This window comes from Dreissena polymorpha, chromosome 4, assembly GCF_020536995.1.
Source record: "Dreissena polymorpha isolate Duluth1 chromosome 4, UMN_Dpol_1.0, whole genome shotgun sequence".
NCBI classification, from domain to species: domain Eukaryota; kingdom Metazoa; phylum Mollusca; class Bivalvia; order Myida; family Dreissenidae; genus Dreissena; species Dreissena polymorpha.
Genome location: NC_068358.1, coordinates 93614186 through 93636906, shown reverse-complemented (window position 1 = coordinate 93636906; position 22721 = coordinate 93614186). Strand labels below are relative to the sequence as shown.

Genomic DNA, 22721 nt, shown 5'->3' with positions numbered 1-22721 from the left:
GATATACCATTGTAACAAATAAAGATTTATGTTATGAGGAAATGTATCAAAATATTTAAAAGGCGATAACTATCAAACATTAAGTAAAGTCCCGAAAATGCACGCTGATTTATTTAAAAGATATAGAGAGGAATTTAGTTGCGATAAATGTATCATTACTTAAAGCGTATGAACGAAAAACGCTGTTTTTGGAAATGTTGCCGGTTTGAGACATTTGAGACATCGTAAGCAGTCTAATATTGGAACGTAATCATTTGAATTTCGAATTTATATAAGAGACATAATTAACTGTCGCTAAGATATTGTCATCGTGAATAATTTTGCTCGATAACTGCGATAACTACAACAGTGATCTGCACTTTGACTATGCTAGTTGACTGACAGGATAGAACGACAAAATCTTGTAAATTCTGTAAATGGAAATACTATTGAGTTTTATGACTAGTTTGACATACACATTTATTTTATAATAAAACACAATAACGTTTTACTCTGCATGCCTAAACAACACATGTAAGGAATAATATAAAATCCAAATAATAATTTTAAGCAAGAACATTATTTTGTGCTGAACCCTCTTTCTTTTTGTTTCGATTAAGCGGTCGAGGGTATTTGCGTCCATGTTCCTGCCTTCGGACAGTAGCTTTATTTTTAATGATTACGTATCTATACTAATATTTCTAAAAATGCTTAGTATGTTGGAAATAATTATACAACGCATTGCTTGAAATTTAATTTGTCTTCGGACATTATATAAGATTACTGCAACAACATTTAATACATATTCTCAGTGAATACAAAAATCTGATGGGCGTCTTCACGATCGAATTACGAGAATTGTAATACATACGTTAAAACAATAACTGTCCATTGTTTAGTGCATAAGGCATGCGTTCAATGTTCAATGTTCAATGTTGTCAATTAATGTAATGCTAAATGCTCGTGTATATGGAAATAACATGAACATTAGTTCTAAGTAGTTATTTTCAGCTATTTATAATGGGTTTGCTTAAGCTTGCCATGAGACTTTACACAATCATTTTCACTAATGACTATTTTTATTGTAGTATGTAGGTTAATTTGTGCCGGATACTTGTATAGAAATAGATAAACTATCGGAGTTTGTTTTCCGGGTTAAACAGAGCACAATGTCCGGATTTTATAAACTAATAAACACAAAAAAATCATCTTCTCTATTTGTTCCACGAAGCAATTGTTAAACCACGGAAACAAACGAGATTATTAATCGCATTTTAGTTCCCGGATGAACTCCTTGCGCAAGAAATTAGCAATAAATATCACTACAATTGTCACGTCCTTTAACTTTTCCAGGTTACAGAAAAACTCAAATGATTTACATGTAAGCGATTTAAGTTTTGATAACCAATATGTTTATCAACTATAATAATAGATTATTTAAATTATTTCATTGTTTAAGCCAATGCAACCATAGAACGGTTTATACAAGGTCAGCTATTTAACAAGACATACTTTCCTAATGTGTCATGTGTTATTCGTGCCGGAAGTTAGAAGATTCCTAAGAAAAACTGATTTATCTTACGTAGAAATTATATTTTATAGAACTTGAGTCAGATATCGTTTGTGGAATTTAACAAATATGATAAGCGAGACTCCAATGAAATGGTCTTGATTTCAAAGCACTTTATACGCCCACATGGGAGAACGCAAAAAAAGGAAACTCATGTTATTGTTGTTTTATTATACAATTTCTTATTTTGTAGTTACCTATGCTTTCAGATGTATGTCATGCTTTACGTATATATAAAGGCGATGTTATGAAGAAACCGCGTAATGATAGTGTTTTTTTTTATATTATAAGCATCACACACAATTGCATTACAATATCAATGGATATGAACTATCATGTAGAAGGAAGCAAGGTAAAGTAAATATTATGTTAGGATTTTATGCTTTTACCAGCGTGTGTTCTTATTTTCTAGTTGAGAGAGATTTCTTGGCCCCTAAATAGATTTCCACAACCATATCATATTAATGAAAATATATGATTTCATAAAATATATATCAAAACCAAAACAATTCATGTGTTAATACATTTATTTTTGGTACGACACGTCCAACCGAGACAATTATTAATCTTGATAAAAGTTATAATAATGCCTTGGTTCTTTGATTTCACACTTCACCAAAAAATCAATTTATTGATATATATTGGCCTCGAATTAGACAAATAAAATACGCATCGATGTTTTACTAAAGACATAAATGCGTGTTAGTTAGTTTACAATTAGCGTAATTTGAATGTTGAAGATCCCTAAGCACTTCCCATTACTAGTATGCTTATAAAAACTTCCAACAACAAAAAGTGCCATACGAAGGTAAAGTACTATAGGAAGACTCTAAAACAATCATCATTGGTGTAAACACATTAAAATACAAACATCCTCAACAACTAAGCATCTAAAAATGTTTCAATATGTCACCTTGCTTCGTTAAACGGATAAACTCGCGTCAGGATCGGATTCATACGGTGTGCTTTCATTTGAATAATTTGGATAGCAATTGCCAGTGCTTCTTGTTAGGTCCGCGCGCTATTAAGATAACGGGCAACTACATTCTTTCCTTGAATAAGTTCCTTTCATTTATGTTTTTCTTCACATACACTTGCATTTTTGCACGCTCTCTTTCCTTTTCCTTTTTTTCTGAATTGCTTAGAGCAGCTCGTAAATGTTCGGATAATGTCGCGGGAAATTCAAATGGAATATATTGTCCCACAAAAATTAAAAAAGAGCATTTTGTATCTCGTGAAATCAATGTTACCAGATCACATCTAGCTATGAAATTGTGACTTTCGTTATCAGGAATACTGATTTGTATGGTGGGTTAAATTTTATTTTACGAAGTATTCGTTGAATTTGCGTGTTTATGGATCTTCAAATAAATAACTCTATTTACTTAATACAATATAAAATTAAATACGATTTGCGAATTACTAGCAAACTTGCACGAACAAATAACGCTGAATTGTGGGGGGAGGGGGGTAAACTTGCAGTTATCAATTATACGATTATTAGCAATAATTATTTGTTTTTATTTCAAGCACGTTATTCCGTTGACTTTAATTTTTAATTGCGTCCCAGATTTAAGTCATAGTTGAAACTCTATTTTTAAACATAAGCATAGCATAATAGACCGTTTACAAAATGCTTAAAAAAGAATATGTGTCAAACACAAATACGGTCAATTATGGAAAACAGTACATAAATAGCTATTCGTGATTGCGACTTAGTATACGTCATGTCTCAAAATCTATCTTTAGACACAAACATTTGCTTAATAGACCGTTTATTATGTCTTAAAAACGGAATGTGCGTTGGAGTAATATTGTCTATTTTAAAACAGACACTTAAATAGCTCGATTTTCTTTTTACTTTTAAAAAGCTAAGATATACATGAAGATGTTTAAGCTTCATATAATTGGTAAAATGAAACACGTTTATACCTATCATTGCCTGTCAACTGACTTAAGTTTAATGTTCATATTTTAGTTACATAGTGTATGATTCTCGCTATAAATATATAGGCCTTGAAATAAGTAAAACAACAAGGCACACACGAACACCAAGATAATAACACTGTTCTAAATCGAAACATGTACAACCAATTAAGACATATCATAGCTGATGTTTGCCTTTCAAAATACTAAATGCCAATGTTCATATTTTAGTTACAAAGTGTGTCATTCTCAATATTAAAATGAAGACTTTTAAATACGTAAGTTTTTAAGGACACACGAAACCCTAGATAATTACACTGTTCTAAATCGAAACATGTACAACCAATTTATCCATATACTAGTTGTGTTAATTGAATATTGCGTAACATTTCAACACAATCATAAAAATAGTCGAATAATACATTAAAAGATCACAGTACCAACCTTTCTCGAATATGAATACATTAAAACAAATTTCTTAAACATTCATGTTTAATAATCCTCTTAAGTAAACGTATTATTTTCATCTGAGTAAATATTCTCGAACTATACAAATCGAAACTTGACGGAATTCCAGAATATTTTATGTAAACACCGCTAAGTAAAGCGTTTGTTGTAAGCCACCATCTACGGGTTTCTTTATCAATTTCAAAAATTATTGTACAACATTTATGTTCGAACATTCAAAATGAAAATGTGTTCGTAATTTTTCTTGGTCTACTGCGGTCATACCATTCGACTTACAATAGCGGTAAATAGTAGATCTCTAACCCCATAGCCTGTTAAATTTGTTTGAAGGGATACATGTGGATTATACAAATGCTAAATGAACGGAAACCCATGTTTGAGCCGGGAATCTTAGCGTTGCAAAAAGCCCATCAAACGACTAATTTTGAGACAAAAGTTATAAATTGTGTTTGTGTAGAAGCATTAGCATTTAATCGCAGATTGCTGGGTTAATGAAAATGGCACTTAAATACAACTGATATTTTGCATTAATTATTGCAAACATTTTCGTCTATGTATTAAATTTAAATATCGAATGTCGACCATGAATATTTTATGACGTTTAATACAAGGTCGAAGTTCAAACTGTGAAACACTGGATTTCCAACATGCCATAACAATGTGTAACGATCACCTTGTCACGATATAAATACTGAATGTTTTAAAAGTAGTCATAAACTAGCAAGGTCAGCATATGGTAAGAGTTTTCAGGTACTTAAAAATTATGTATTAGTATTTTAAGTGTCATAAAGTGTCGTTATAATCACGGTTTTGTGTTGGCCGCTCGTATACTTGCTTTGGGGTCATATTTATGTTTATATATTCCAAGTTTCTCATTTATCAATTTCCTTTAAAATGTATCTTATTTGTGTCCAGGTAAATTAATTTTTTATAAGAAACTCAGTGACTTGAGTAAGATTTTTGTGTTAAAGTTAATTTTTGGGATATACAATAGACATCAATTCCTATAAATTGAAAATATATAATGAATTTTGTTCATTTCACCCGGTAATAGCACGAAGTATCGTAAGAAATAGCAAACATATTTGGAGGCCATATCTAATAAAGAGTATGCCTGTCATTCAAAATTAAACTTAAGCTAAATAATTTGGGAGAATATCATTATCGACCAAAACATTGACACAAACTTTGTACAACAATTACCACAGATGGTCGTATGATTTTTTTTTGTACAGTTTGTATGTGTGTACTCTCTAAGATATATAAATATAGCAATTACGAAAACAAAAGACCAACTTACATTTTTTTAAATTTAAACATCGAAGCTCATACGTCATACCCATGACAAAATACTTATATCGACTTGGTATCAGTTTTCATGATTAAGATAAAATATAATCAATATACATAATAGAGCTTGTATAGCAGGCGTATTTTCAGCAATAATTTAAACTTTGTCCTGACTTTCGTGACTCTAGTTAATATATTAGGTAAGAGATATGATACTATCTGACTTAGATATCGGACACAAACCGAGCCCTCTGATAATGTAGTCTCCGGTGGAAGGACCTCATAAATTTCGAAATGCACACACAACCGTTAAGCCGATCTACCAACCGGTTATTGCCGATGATAATGCAAACAAACAACTTACTTATTTGGCTTAATTACAGTTCCTCCTACAACATCTGTAGTTTATTGAACGATAAGCGTTTAGTACCGACATCCATTTAGTTTTGAAGTACATAAGGTTGAGTGAGCACGATACTGTTCAGAACCTTCTTACAGCAAGAGTGCTGTTAAGTGTTTAATTTGTGTTTTGAGTTAACATGTACTAAGTACTCCCCCGCCTGGTGTTGATAACAGGGAGGGACGCATAAAAGGAAAGGTGTATCTCGTTGTGGTGGATGTTTCTTCCACAGCAACCCACACGAAAACTTATGATTTATGACAAAAGAATACCAACCAACGTTGGACAACTTAATATCGCATGCACCGTGAGGTTCAATATATCTTACAACAATGCATTGCATTTAGCTAACAAGGGACTTTGGAATTTTAAGAATATGTTTACATTTTGGCATGTTTGTTTGATAGTTTGCTTGTGGATTTAAAATATTATATTTTCCATTTTTGTACATTTCCCAATATTCGACGAAGCATGTCAAGTATAGTTGCAGGCACGGGTAATCGAGAAATCATCTTCAATTAACGATTTTCAAAGCTGGGTTATATTACCCGTGGCCTCAGTCACTTTGTTGGTATGGGTATACATGTAGCGATTGTTGTTTCACGTTTCACAATTAACGTAAGGGTAATGTAATATTTTTCAGAAAATAACTGAAAGCGAATATGACGAAACTGAATGATACTGGGGGAAAGGAAGCCGACTTTATTCGTAGAAAACTATCACATTTGACCTGCAATATGGAAGGAACGCACCACACTGTGAAAAAATCCAGATTAGCCATGTTGACGGATGCCTGTCAGATATCGAAGGAGGAGGGGCATCGCCTTCGGACAGACGAATCGCCGTCCTCAGAAGTCACAACAGACCCATTCTCTGCGAACGATAAATATCCCTCGATGACAACGCTGTGTGATAAACTGGAATCATGTGACTTGTCCGACCTTCAATCTAATGGACACCAAGATTTGAATAGTGTTAATATCAATAATTTACTTCAACGGACTACACAACAGGACATCTTGTGTAATACGGAAGAAATGTTTGAAAAAGACGATGACGGCGATACGCCTTTGCACCTTGCAATTATTATGGAAAAGCTGTGGTTGGCTAGTATATTTATCAAAATGGCCCCAGCGCATAAGTTTCTGTCCATACGAAACAAACTCTTTCAAACGCCGCTCCATTTGGCGGTCATTATGCGAAAGATGGACATCGTGCGGCAGCTGGTGTGCGCAGGCGCAAACGTCACGGCAGTTGATAAGAACGGAAATACGCCGCTTCATATAGCTTGCCGTGATGGGTTTAATGAAATTGCTCATCATTTGTTAGAGCCAGTACGATATAGCGAAATCAAATGCAATCCGAACGATATACCGTATCAGACAATTCCACAGGATTTCGATATCGCGAACTATGACGGTTTGACCTGTCTACACCTGGCAGTCATGAATAGACACGTGGACATATTACAACTCCTCATCGAACGCGACGTAGACTTGAACATGATCGAGCGGAAAGCGGGCAGAACTGTTTTCCACATGGCGTGTATTAGCGGTGACGTCAAACTGGTGCGGACGTTAATGAATGTTAGAGCGTGCAATATAGACGCGCGGACGTACAGCGGGTACACGCCCCTTGACCTAGCCCGAGACTATAACAAGGACGGGGTATACACGATCCTTGCGGCTGCAGGCGCAAAGCATAGCGCAGAATCTGTGGACAGTGACTCAAAATGAAGTATCAATATGTTGTTTCTTGTTAACGTTAGTTTATCTTTTTGTTGGCATCACTATTACCTTATTTATTCCTCATATACTATACGTTACCATGCACATTTATTTCGTACTCGGTAAGTGTTGAGTTTATGTTTCAGTCATACTTAAAAGTTTGACTGTAAACTGTGCCCATGCTCCAACACATCATTTGTAAAACAACTTACAATATTATTAATTAAGTACTGCAAACGTGTTGCTATGGCAACCGATTATTGTACTAAGGTTGTCCACAAATAGACTGGATAAACTAAGAATACCACTTGACAATTAATCTTGTGTTTATATTACTGTCTCAGGCGTTAGGTTGTATTGTACATAGCATAATGCGATTGTTGTCTTTAAATATTGCTGAACTTACATTTTGAACGCAAGTAACGTGTTGCAAATTATATGCCCTTCTTTTTTCGCTGATTATATTACTGCTAGTGCCCCTTTATCGCGCCGTCGGCTCGATAGGGTTCACGTTGTTAAGTTTTTCATCGTTGTAACCATGGTGCCAACTTTGTTTTAAACATGAAGGGTTTTATTCATTTACACACGATTTAAAGTTATTGTAAATACGTGTTTGTACCTATTGTTTGTGATTATATGCATTTTGTTTTCCCGTTTGTTTGTAAATTGTTCTTCTGTACTATTATCCATATTAGCTCATATGATGTAAGCCGCAGGCTTAACAAACGTTGCGATATTACGTGTTAATTATTATTGTTTATTGTGTAGCTGTCCTACTAATTCCATGGTTGTTCATTAAGTTTAGAATAGATACATGTACGTAATTGTATAATTCGTTTTTAAGTGTAATTGTTTTATCGGAATAATACATAATTAGATCTGCAATAAGTTGGTGTTCATCGGCATTCAAATTCTGAATTCGTGTTTCTATTTCCCTTGCTATATACACTTTCAAATGTACTTCTGTAGGTTGTCATATTTAACACCAACAGTGGCTTATATGCAGTATTTCTGTATAATTTAAGACTATATGGTTTTGATTTACCTGTTATTGAATTAAATTCAGTGTACTTTTACATTCATGGGCTGTTTAAGAGTTTGAGCAAACACCAATAATTTAGATTTCTGTTGGTTTATGTTTGAGGGCGAAGTGCAATACTTTTGTGTTTGGGTATAACGTCTGGAACATTCCAAAACAGTTTTTGTACCTGTACCAAATTATAAGATGATTGTCTGCGTGTGTATACTTGCAGAATGGTGCTTAATTATGAACATGAAGATTTGAATCAGCATTTTGTTATTAAAATGATAATTAAAAACTAACCATTATATCCTCTGTCAATCTATGTGTTGTCGTTATGTTAATAAAGTCCCAAGGGATAGGTGTTTTTAGCAATTTTTTTTGTAAGTGTGTATGAGTATGTTATGTTTTTAAGGATTTGTTATTAAAATGAATTACAACTTTGTGCATCAGTTTTTCAGATTTAACTGACTGTGTGTGTAGGTATAATATTTGATTTAGTTTTTCGATTATACAGTCTAAGCACTGTACATTTGTAGCGAATGTGATGGCTTGGGTTTTACAAATATGATACTTAAAAATGCGTTTTCAATATGAACGTTTTACAGAACCACGTGTGTATGTTCTATTTCAGTAATTGATTTTAAAAAAACAGCTTTATCTTTACATCATAGTGTGATATTAGTACATTAAAGTTACAATATAAATTCAAATCTTTTACATGCAAGTACATGTATGAAATTCAAATACTGCTCTAAAGAAACATCCGTCTCAAGACATACCACATTTCAGCTTCATTTGTCCAGTAATTTCACCGATGCAAACTGATGCAAAATGCACTATTGACGCATGAAGTGTACACGTCTTACATTCTTCAACAAACTAAAAACCTTGTCTTGTCTTACTGATCATGCAAGTAAACAAACTAACTGCAAAGTCTTATCTTACTGTTTATGAATGCAAACAAAATAACAGCGTAGTCTAATAGATATAATTCGGAACTCGCGCGCTGTGGGTTTTTCCGATTTCTGCTGAGCGCGCGCGGGAGGTACAAACATTGTCATAAATACAGTAATGACCAGTAACGTAGATATCCGGTTTGGTTCCTAATCAGTAGTGGATAATAAGTATTTAAACGACAGTAGTGTTTCTTTTAGGAAATGTCAAAATTCAAGTCTGCTGTTATTACTATAACTATTATTATTAATAATTACACATAACAAATCCAACAATGATATACATGAATGTCAGACGTTTAATACATGATTAAAGTCTAAATACACCGTTCAGATGTAAAGCCGCAAATACGAATGGGTCCAGTAGCTAACATCCTTAAAATACATGAACAAAACAGACTTTTTCAGCTGTGTGGTAATGAAGGAACCTATGCAAACGGCATGACATATGCAATATTTCTTCTGAAAAACATTATTCATGTTCTTGTTTTGTTTGGCATGCTTTATAGATATGGCAAATAAAAGAAATGTATGGTAAAGCTCTTTATTGAAGTGCCTTCTAAACTTAAAGTCTTAGTCTTAAGCGAATCATTTTCTTTACTTTACATATTAGATTAAAGAAAAGCATCGCAATAGAGCTTTATCAATAGACATATAAATATCCAACTGATATGGAACGATATATCAGTTCTAGTAATACGAATGGACTGAGGATAGTAAGGTTTTTGTTGTTTGGTACTTGTCTGTATGATTTAAAATATATTTGAATAGTATAATATATATACGATGGAGTCAATGTCTTGGTAGTTTCGTTGACAAACTTCCATTAACACTCTATGCCCAGGCCTACGCACAGTAAATACAATGACATAGTTACGTGACCGAAGCTGTTGATATGTACATGCAGCATTATATTGTGTTACATAGTATTCTTACAAATTAAACACGATCGAGATTAGTTCACCTAATGAAAAATGATTAAATCATGGTATTGTTATCAACTATAATGAACGTTTGAGCAGAACAAGTGGTGTTTACTATTCAGCGATAAGAGAAATTATTGATTCACTCTCTTTTAAAATACGCTAGTCAGCTTTTTTTTGTACCTACCGCGCGTGCTCAAATATCGGAAAAACCCAGACTGGAGAGTTCCGAATAACAACGATTAAGTATGCATATAAACAAACTAAACCGATCACTTGGAGTCCCATAAACTTACAGTCTTCGTTTGATATTGAAAACAGTATTATTAAGTTTTGTTTTGAATGGATAGTCGTACAATACCTTCTAAATTGTTATTGAACAAAGTAATTCAACTCGATGTGTAAAATTGATTGGAATACGCCAATTTAAGTTAACAAATAATATCATGGTTCGATTATCATCTAAATCGTACTAAAATTAATTCTTTTTCATTAATGTTTGTCTTAAAATAAGAAATGCATAGTCATATTGCACCGTCCTAGACGAATGACCTATTGCTACAGCATATCTGTTTTGTCAATGTCTAGCTTATGTTACGCAATACCCGATCATAGGAGAACATAAACGTTAACATAATGTATATATTTAGTTTACATATCACGTTTTAAAGTAAGGTGACTAAGGCTGTTTAAAACAGCAGTCGATTTCTACGTGTATACATACGTTAATAAATATTGAATCAAAGCGCTGAAGGCACTGAAGTTGTTCGCTATTGCATAATATTAGACGCAACTCAGTTTTCAAAATTATGTTATAGCTTGTTATATCGCAAGTTTGAAATGAACACAACCCATTCGAATTTATAAAGAGTGTGTCTTATAGCACAGGTCGAGATGTGGGTGCACTGTTTATCATCATATTTATGTTATAGAGATAACTTAGACAAAAAAACAACAAAATGTCTCTTTTTTTACGCAATGGCTTATTGATCCACAGTCGCATATTTGTATTATATGTTCAATTGAATTGAGTTGTTTCAAGCTTTGAAAAAGCTAGTTGCCCTGCTTTGTAGCCCAACTATAACCAACGTTTGAAATTGAGTTTCCTGTGCTAAAATCTACTGGTCCCAGGCTAACAGGCAACCACTAAACCTGTAAGTTATTTATGATGAAAGATCTGTATTGAACTAATTCAATTTGAAAGTCTGAAGACATAAAAGGGACATTTTCACGTTTCGGTAAATTGACAACAATAAACGATTTAATAATTTGGAGGGTTCTGTTGTTGTCGTTATATTTTATCATACTACGAGGATTGCTTATATAAAGTATAAAATACATCTCTCATTGTATGATCACGGATATTCGAGTGGCCTAAACGATAGACTTTTATTCCAGGGACCAGTGGTTTGAGCCCAGTTGAGGGTAACTTTTTTTTGTTTCTTTAATTGTATTCTTGTTTTTTAATGGAGCTTTTAAGATCCAATGTTTACATATATCAATATTAAGCATTAAATGAAAAACTGTGAATATTTTAGATGTTTACTAAAAATGCCACAAGGAAAAAAAAAGAACTCATTGGTTGTTAATTTGATTTAAAGGTGATTTTGATTATTTGCCTTGTCAGCGAGGTTACTTTGAAGTTATTATCACTTTTATCTTTTTTTTCGAATCATTAATAGAAAAGATCATATAAGCTTCATTTTGGGAAAACTTGGCTTCATGCACATGCATTAATTGTCATCCCAGTACCAGAGACTCTCTTTTAACGAAAAACACAATAAAATCAGAGAGTGTCGTCCTTGACTAACTTGTGCGCACTGTACTGGCTAAACAGTGTGCACAGGACAAAACTTATCCGACATGCATGTCTCGTGTTTCCTGAACGCAGCCAATATGTACAGCTTTCAATGACAAACTGGCCACTGTCTTCGCTCGCATCAAACACTATTGATTACATACACACTCTCACTGTCTGCAGTTTACCAGTGGTGAAGTATAAACAGGCTAATCAGTGTGCACAAGCAGATGCGGTGGTTATCGTTCTTAGCGTAGTTAAGAGCAGACCGACTTGAAAAACTTGTTCTTATCCTTAGTTGTTCGCAAGCGGACAAGTAAAAACAAATGGCATTTGCTTAAAAATATGGAAGTACAACGATGTTGGTTAATTACGGCTTCAGCCAGCGACGCACATTTCAAACATACCGAATTCAACCTGTCGCGTTGTATCTTATATACACATGTATGTTTTGATCTTATGATGAGAACATACATGTGTTTGTGTGGACTGTGATTTAAGGTCCTAAAATGCATCTCTATCTTTTTCTATATTTTAATTGTTTCGAACATGCCCTTATATATAGGAAATTCACCAACATGGGCGTTTCATCTTTGTTAGCAGTTTAAGTACATTTTAAAGGAGAAAGAAAAGCAATAAGGAATAAATTTGAAAAACTGTATGTTAAGTCCTGTTAATGATTGCGAATTTATTGAATGGGTATATTTTCAATATAGAGATAAAATGAAAAATATGTATCAAAGGTTGAGAATAAAGCATCACGCGTGAATTTTTTTTTTAAATATTATGTTTTCGGATAATTAATTCGATACATTTTGTTTTCAATTACTCAATTCAGATCAATATAATTTATATAAAATAATCTTCGGAATGGGAAACAAATTACTTTCTTTCACGAGACATAATTGTTTGAGGTTCAAATCAAACAAGCTTTAACGTCTTTGAAAATACTCGCTCCAAAAATAGTTACCGATAGTATTCTTCATTGTTATCATGTCTACATTCAGCGTTCATTGATAATTTACAAGTATGTTTAGTTGTTTAATATAAATATTATATTATATCCGTGTAATTCAAAGACATGTATATATTTCATGTATTATTGCTAAAACTTTCATCACTTAATTACATTAAAATCTCGAAAGTCAACAATCAATAACTACTGACGTTAAATGCAACAAGAAATATAAAAAATGTTTTTTTTATATGTTTACAGAAAATATCGAAAAACGACTAGCCTTAATTCTTATATGTTTTGATAATTTTCCTTATATACATAGTATATTTAATGTATCTTATTTGTTAAGATAAAACATACAAAGATTATAAATTGTCAGGATGTTCCCTAAAGTTAATTTATTGTAAGTAATAAAAAATATAAGTAATAAATCGAATGTTGTTGATTTTTATTTTTATTGTTTTATTTTTGTAGAAAATTCATGTCTTAAACACTTTTTAACATAAAAATTTTCGAACGAAATTATGTTTTTTATAATTAGTCATAAAGCGGCATATATAAAAGTGTTTCCTTAAAGTTTAAGAATACCGTTGATCTACCAAAATACTTATACGTACATGTATGTTCTCTAACAAAATAATGTTTCCTGAGTGAATACTTTCTAAAAGTGCAAATCCGATTTTCTTAATGTGTCTGATAAAATAAGCCACCCATAATAAACTGAACAGTGAATAGAAGTCCAAGAAAAGCGTTTAAACATCTACAGTTGCTAGCGTTATTTTGGATTAGTGAATTTATTTGTGACACGCTAGCTTCTAATTAAAGGGGCATTTTCACGTTTGGGTAATTTGACAAAATTGAAACAAGAAATATCTTTTAAAAAAGATATACGGCGTTGATTGTGGTTGGAGTTGTTGAAAGGTAAAGAGTTCAATGAATGAGATCAAAGATAGCGAATGTCTTTTTTGTGCAGTTCTTAGCTGCATCACACGCAGTACGGGATGTTACGCGGAGTTTTCGCGGCTACATATTGCTGGTCATAAACCTATAGATACAAACAGAAAACCAAAAGAAGAATGGAAGTGAAATTAAAACATACGAGACAACCGGCCGAACAAACCTGTTTAGTGGTTTGTCAGGCATTGCTATTTGATTCGATTATTAACAGTATCGAGAATCATCGCGCTCATGCTTAATACATTAGTTAATATGGTGGAATAATTATTCTTTAATTAATGAAAAATAATATTTATCATGGTATTGTTGAAAACACATTAAGAATCTATTATTGACATACCATAATTATATCGCTGAATATCTTCATTTAACCTATTTCTGGTCCATTCCAGTTCACTTAGTTCACGCGATAGCGTCTATATTATATAACGAGTATTGTACTGGCCGCGAACTGACCTTGATGCATTGCGGGTTGGAATGCAATGCATTAAAGTGAGGCCACGCTTCCACTGCTGGAACGACAGCTTGTTTAAACCTGTATATTCTTTTACAATCATGTTAAATGTTTAATTTCGAAAATAATGTAAAATGGTTTGGCCAAAACGAATATCACGATAGGGAAAAGCGATACTTTTATGAACTTAAATATACTATTACACAGACAGGAATATGGAAGTAATTACTAAATATGAGAACATAGCTTTTAAGTACAAACGCTCTGGCGCTGACAATCCTCTGAAAATAAAAGATACACGCACCAACTGTATTGATGTCGAGAGTTGAGTGTAAAACTGTTCTATCTATCAAGCCTTTTCATGATAGAAATCAAAGCGCTGAAGGCACTGAATTTGTTCGCTATTGCATAATCTTAGAAGCAACTCAGTTTTCAAACTAATGTTATAGCTTTTTATATCGCAAGTTTGAAAGGAAGACAACCCATTCAAATTTTAAAGAGTGTGTCTTAAAGCACATGTCGAGATATGTGTGACTGTTTATCCTCATATTTATGTTATAGAGATAACTTTGACAAAATAACAACAATTTGTCTTTTTTCACAACTTGTCGCTTCACTGGCAACCATCTTCAGAATTGTGGTTGCCTTGCTAAAGAATAACAAGCCTATAATCATGTACATGTTGTGATATGTGTATCTAATACTTTATCTATTTTCTTTACATTATTGAGAAACAATTTTGCCCACGTGACTTTAAATGCTGCATTAAGCCCCGTTTTCCCTGAAAGCAGCCAATATGTACAGATTTCAATGATAAACTTACCAATGTCATCGCACACGCTGTTTTAAACACTAGACTGGCCAATACGTCCCACAAGCTCTTAAACCTATTGTTTACATAATTACTAATTACAGGCTGTCGTCTGCTGAAGTGTACCAGTTAAGTATAAACAGAAACGCTTTAAGCCTTAATTTTGTCGTCTGCTAAATTTGACTGGAGTTATCCACACAGGCAGTCATGGGTTACGGGCCCTTCCGTTGCTAAGGCATACTGATTTGCAAAATCGCGTCTGCATTATTTGTGAGCTTCGCTCACAAATAATAATGTATTGGTAATAAACAGCATTGTATTAAATTTTCAAGCAAAACACATTAAAACTTGAGCTACGCTGGTCGAAAGACCACAAGACTCATTTTCGCATGACGCGGTAATGCAAGTGTGATTCAAATGTTTGGAAAGAAAACTGCATGTTAATCAAATATTAACATACGATATGTTGCGATGATGGCGGTCATAGCATAATTTGTATCTACTTATACTTATGTAGATCTATGGTTTGCCTATTATAACACACATTTCATGCGGTAAATATGCGACTAACAAGTAAAAAAAACAACAACACAATAGTTAAAAGTGATATTATGGGCATCTAGCAGTTTATAGGTGTATATCGCAACCGTTGTTTATTTTTTGGTATTTTCACTTCATATACACTTATATTTGTTAATGCAGCATCAACATACTAAAACAATATACCGGAAAGAGAAAAATAATGCATTTCAATATCAACCGTACTTTCGTTTGACAACTGATCATGCATGTAAACCTAAATTGAGTTTTAGTGCAGATTCGACACAAAGACACAATTTTGTTTTTCGTATCATTTCGGCTTAGAGGACTGGGTGAGTCACGTAAGAATATCAAATATAAAATATATATTTTTATAAACAACTGGTAGCATGATGAGTTGCAGATAATTGGTCAGTAACCACATTTTAACTAACTCTTTTGACCTGTTAATTCTTTTCAGCTAAATTCAACAGTGAAAAATGCCCATAATATCACTTTAACTATTGTTTTCAATTAAATTATTTAGAAACAAAATTTCAAACTTTATTTTAAAAACAGCAAGACTACCTTTTGAAAAGATAATTCTTGTTATACATAATTGTTTGTTATAATCGGTTTTAGCGATAATGAAGCATTTTTGATTTTGTCTACCCAGTAGTAATTGTTGAACTCATGTTCAACGTTTTATAAACTGAGAACTGTGAATACAAACAAGCGTAACATATTGCGTTGTTATCACCCGTGCAAGCGGACTCTCCTTTGTTTATCGACAGGCGCATCTATTAATAGCCTCAAATTATGAATGAACTGAGCAAAAATACTACGTCATGAAGACGTAGCAGAAAGTGGACTATTTTATTCATTCATAAACAATCTCTTCCGCGACAGGTATAATACAATCATTGTTTATTGATTGATTTTCTATATAAGCTCCGTTCGAAACTATTACATTTAATACGATATTCGTATAATATTTCCATTTGTGAATGAATATGGTTGGAGAACTCAAACCTCTTTCATAAATTATACAACTCTTTCTCGCGCGGATACGGCATGTGTAAAGCGTAGTTAGGCTCCCCGTAGATAAGCCGAAGCGATTTGAAATTTTGCGTCTGCATTATTTGTGAGCCAGCTCACAAATAAAAATTGTTTCATGCTGAAAACGCAGTAAAATATTGTTACAAAGACGCGGTCATGTTTCCAATGTTCTGGTTGTATGTTCAAATCAGCCAATTGAAAAAATGAAGTGTTTTCATTCGTATCTAGCCGCGGGAAATTTTATTTGAATTTTATTGGACACTTACAAAGGTTAGTTAAGGTGAAAAGCTGGCTTATACAGCTATGCCGAAAGAAGTTGTTTCAGATTCGCAAATTTACGTTTAAGTTATGATATTTGTGAGGAAACAGTAATACTGAACATTTACCATGCTCTAAAATAGCCATTATATGCATCTTTTGACGATTGAAAAACCCGAAAATTATAAAGCGTTGCAACGCGAAACGAATTTATAATTTGGATAGTTCTGTTGTTGTCGTTATATTTTGTCAAATTACGAGGATTGGTTTTATGAAGTATAAAATACACATAACATTTTATCTGGAAGGATGGCCGAGAGGTCTAGGCGTGAGGCCTTTTACTTCAGGACTCCAGGGGTCAGTGGTTCGAGCTCTGCTGAGGGTAACATTTTTTTTCTTATTTTATTCTTGATTTTTTTCTGGAGCTTTTTATATCCAATGATAACATTTATAAATATAAAGCATTTAATGACAAACTTCAAAACATGCCAAAATCTGTGAAATATTTTTATCGACACTCCTGCACTTCGGAATAGGTATTTGGAACACATATCAAATTTAATTACTAACACATCAGACCTGCAAATCGTTATTTATTGCAGTTAATCAACGATCATTCGACATTAAAACATAGAACATCCTGGGATCCCATTATTTCAACAGAAATAAAACAAACTCGGATTCTATAAATATATATAAATGGTGATTCACTGCGTACGTCGATCTACCGGATTGTTCCGGAATAAACCGAAATTAGTCGAAAGAGTACGATCTCCAAGTGCAGACGAGATAAATACAACTTTTGTAAGCAGTTGTCATAAACAAGCATGGTTAGCACGTGGTAAGAATTTTGTCTACTAATTTGTGTATTTTATTTACGTTTAAGTTTGTTGTATCATATGTGCCGTTGTTAATTGAGGTTTTGTATTGGTCGCTCATATACTATGATATAGATGGTGTTTTTAATATATCTTTGTTTATTTATTCCAAGTTTCCATTTTATCAATTTTGAAACTATATGTTCATTTTTGCGAGATTACTTGATTTTTAAAAGTATCATTTTTTTTTCATTTAGATGTACATACATGTATTGCTGTAAACTTGAGGGATATTTCAGTGACAGGTTCTATGAATTGAACAAATACACCATTTTTACTGTATTTCGTTAAGTAAACCAAGTGATAACACTTACTGTTAATTTTGTGTATCAAACTTAATAAAAGGCCTTTAATAATAAGGATTATGTCTTATTTTCAATTTTGAACTCAAATCACAGGTATTAACCGTATTATTATGACAGCAAAAAAAATATAGTGGATTTTTGTGACAAATACAAACTGACACAAAATATGTATAAAAAAACTACCACAGTTGGTCAAATGATTCTTTTAATGTTTTGTTTCGTGAGTGTTTTTTTCTTCATAGATTCGTATTACTAAATAAGCATCCAACAGACATATGTCCTATTCCCTAAAAACATTAAACGAAGCGCATACGAAATGCCTATACAATAACACTAACATCGACCAGTTATGAATTTGCTAGTTGAAGAACAAACCATATCATCATTTAGTGCGGAGCTTGTTTACCATAGCAACAGTGAAACTTAAACGACAAATAAACTGTGATTACGGTCCTCAAATATATTTTATGATTAGGTATTTTAACCACTTAATTGGCTAAAGAGTTATACAATCCTAAATTGCGACAGATTGTGCAATATTTGTCTAGTTATAAGCAAATACAATTTTAGTTAAACGTAGCGGTAATTTGGATCGCTTATTTCACTTAAGTCAGCAACGAACACATATTTAAATACAGTGTGATATTATACGATATTATTTAAGGTGGCATGAATTTGACATCCTAACTATTGTTTTCCGAACGTGCGCGTGTACTGGTCTCCTCGAGCAAGTCTTAACGTGCGTAACTGCAGATCTCCACATGTGCACGTATCGGTCATTAAATGCGCACGTGCACGTCTGAACGGATATTTATCTACCAACATTACAATTATAAATTTCCATTTGTTGGTTATGACAAATGATATTAAAGAAAATAAAAATGAAATGGTGGTTGCAACACATATTTCAATGCATTCAATAATGAAAAAGTAAACTAGAAGCATGACTTTTTTATTTTAATAAAACAACTTCGGCAAGTTCTCAACTAAGCACAAACTTGTATACATTTTTATGTAACAATGCTCAAGCCGTTTAATGCTCAAGCCGGTGCTTAGAATGTTTAAGTACATACATCCGAGTGTCCAATATAGAAGTTCGGGAGCCCCTTGAAGATAGAGTGTTGTTCAGTGTATAATTAATGTTTCGAGTTACATGTAATTACTCCCCCGCCTTGTATTGCATAACTAGGCCGGACGCGTCACACGTGCAGACTTAAGTTGTTATGTGGGATGTTTATCCGATAGCTCCCAACAAAGAAACTTACAATCTATGTCCCAGTAACCTTGAGATAAAATGTCAAATCATTACAACCCACGTTTAATGTAAACATTATTATTAGTCGCACCGAAAGGTAAAAAATTGAGATGAATGCGTTCAATTGACTGACTTTACAAGGGGCTTTGTAACGTAAATAATGATTTAACATATTTTGGCATGTCTATTTAATAGTTCTAATATATATTGATTTGAATCTATATTTGAATCATTAAACGGTCGATTCTCCATGGTTGTGTTCTGGTTATAGTTAGTTGATCAAGATTTGGGACCATGTCTATAATAGTTACGGACACGGGTCAAAGAGGACAACTTCTTTCAATAATTATGATTTTCGAAAATAGCTTTTACGCTCAACACGATTAGTGTAGCTGTCGCCTTTGTGATGGTATTGGTATTTAAATGATCACGTTTAACAAATGTTACTAATTATCAATGTTATATATTTCAGAAAGTAAATCTATATGACATAGATAAAGATACTGGAGACGTTCTACGAAAAGCAACCAACCACATTTGAACTTCAATATGGAAGGCACGCACCACAATGTCAAGAAATCCAGATTAGCCATGCCAACGCATGCCCGGCAAATATCAGAGGAGGAGGAGTATTGCCTTCGGGCAGACGAATCACCGTCATCAGAAGTAACAACTGATCCATACTCAGCGACGGACAAATATCCAACGGTGACAACGCTGTCTGATGAACTAGACTCAAGCTAATGGACAACAATATGTTAATAGTGTGAATGTCAATAATGTACTTCAACAGGACATCGTGCGTAATACTGCAGAAATGTTTAAAAAAGACGATGACGGCGATACGCCTTTGCATCTTGCAATTATTTTGGACAAGCTGTGGTTGATTACTATAATTATCAAAATGGCCCCAGCGTGTACGTTTCTGTCCATACGAAACAAACTCTTTCAAACGCCGCTACATTTGGCGGTTATAATGCGCAAAATGAACATCGCGCGGCAGCTGGTGTGCGCAGACGCAGACGTCACGGCAGTCGATAGGAACGGAAATACGCCGCTTCATATAGCTTTTCGTGATGGTTTGTACGAAATTGCTCGTTGTTTGTTAGAGCCAGTGCGAAACCGCGAAATCCAATGCCATTCTTTCGATATACCTTATCAAAACATTCCACAGGATTTCGATATCGCGAACTATGATGGTTTGACCTGTCTTCATCTTGCAGTCATGAATAGACACGTGGACATATTACAACTCCTCATCGAACGCGACGAAGACTTAAACATAATTGAGAGGAAAGCGGGTAGAACTGTTTTTCACATGGCGTGTATTAGCGGTAACGTCAAACTGGTGCGGACGTTAATGAGTGTTAGATCGTGCAATATAGACGCACGGACGTACAGCGGGTACACGCCTCTTGACCTTGCGCGTGACCATCACCAGGACGGGGTATACACGATCCTTGCGGCTGCAGGCGCGAAACATGGCACCGAATCTGTGCACAGTGACACAGATTGAAGTATCAATATGTTTCTGTTAACGTTAGTTTATCTTTTTGTTGAATTCACATTTACCTCATTTCCTTTTACATATCCCTTGAATAGGGTTCCTTATAAACTAATTCTGCACTCGGTTTCTTACATGTATATATGTTCTAGTCATACTTACAGTTTAACTGTAAACTGTGCCCTTGGTCCAACGCGTTATTAGTAAAGCATACACTTTATTAAGTATTCCAAACGGATCAGTTGCTATTGACAAGTGATGGTTGTACTCAGGTCGTCCGGAGATAGGCTAGATACCACGTGACGATTGATCTTGAATATACATGTATATTTCTGTCCCAGGTGTCATGTTGTATTGTTAACATCATATTTCAATTGTTGTCTTTAATTAATGTCAATCTATTCATGTTGTTTTTGCATGAAACATGTTGCAAATGGTATGCATATTTAATGTAGTCAATGGTTATTACTGCATGGTTCACGTTGTTAAGTATATCTTTTTTGTATTCATGTAGCCAATTTTATTTTTATAAGGAGGTCTTTGTTCATTTATATACGATTTCAAATCATTGTTTTGTATTTTCAGCCTAATTATCAGTATTATATCGCATTATATCAATCTCAGTCCCAGCAAACATGTTCATATGACTTGTTGTTTTTTAGTATAAAATAGATGGCTGCCCCATAAATTCCGCGGTTGTTCGTGCTATTTGGGAATGGGACGTTATTGTATAATTGTCTTAGTATAAATACGTCGTTTGAATATATTTTGGTGTTTTACAATGAACATGAAAAAGTAAATGTAATTATGTTCATATGTATACTTTACATACAATGCATGTGTGTATTTCATAAAGCATTTGTCTGTTATTGTGTAATTTTATCGGAATTTCAAGTGTTCATCGGTACTATTCGAAGCTTTCATTCGTGTAATTACTATTATATTCTATTTTTCTATGTACAATGACCAATACATAAATTAACAGAGCTCCAGATAAGCATCGTTTTATCGTTATTACGATTTGTTTTGAAAGAAAAACGAAAAGAAAATCAAAATCCATCGTATCAAAACGAATTGAGACAGACGGATCCGAATTATGACCGGCTGTTTGATCGTACAGAATTTCCGACTTCTGCGCAGCGAAACTTAAATGATAACCAGATTTCCAATACCGTGTCCGCGAATTAGTTGATTCTAACCAATAATATTCGCATTTACGTTTCCGCTCTTCTGTTTACAAAATTGAACATGGCGGCTGTAAAGCGTGGACGTGTTCAAAAGAAACTTCATTCGGTGACAGCGCCAAGTATACTTAGTTTCATTTCGCGACGAGATCAAAGTCCAAAGTCTATTGTTGGCAGTCTATTATCTTATATAGTGTCAAAAACGGTGGAATCAAAGATCTCCAAACCCAAACATCGCGGTATCACGCAAAAACAGATCTCAGCATGGAAAATGACTTTCCCTGGTTACAGATTGAAGGCTCGGATGCCGATATTCATTTGAGGTGTTCTCCTTGTATAAAACACAATGTAGCGTCTGTCTGGGCGAGAGAGGGCTCGTGCAACATTCAAAGAGACACCATAGTCAAGCACAACAAAAGTACAGAACATAGAGAAGCTGTAAATAATACACGTTCTGCCACTTTTTTCTACATGGTTTCATTGTAGGAAAAAAAACTAATTGAAAATGATGAATTTTGGAA

At 33.7% G+C, this 22721-nt stretch overlaps 2 protein-coding genes across 2 annotated transcripts; both read left to right on the top strand.

Annotated features, from left to right (window-relative positions):
- The first annotated feature begins 6295 nt into the window (after nt 1-6295).
- On the top strand, nt 6296-7369 carry LOC127878624 (NF-kappa-B inhibitor cactus-like). Its single transcript, XM_052425150.1, has one exon. It carries the CDS (start codon nt 6296-6298, stop codon nt 7367-7369), a length of 1074 nt encoding a protein of 357 aa, XP_052281110.1.
- A 13047-nt stretch (nt 7370-20416) lies between these two features.
- On the top strand, nt 20417-21028 carry LOC127878623 (NF-kappa-B inhibitor cactus-like). The gene has a single exon (XM_052425149.1). It carries the CDS (start codon nt 20417-20419, stop codon nt 21026-21028), a length of 612 nt encoding a protein of 203 aa, XP_052281109.1.
- The last annotated feature ends 1693 nt before the right edge of the window (nt 21029-22721 follow it).

Excerpts from the sequence above, each read along its gene's own strand:
- LOC127878624 (XM_052425150.1), top strand. The coding sequence starts at position 6,296 with ATGACGAAACTGAATGATACTGGGGGAAAGGAAGCCGACTTTATTCGT.
- LOC127878623 (XM_052425149.1), top strand. The coding sequence starts at position 20,417 with ATGGCCCCAGCGTGTACGTTTCTGTCCATACGAAACAAACTCTTTCAA.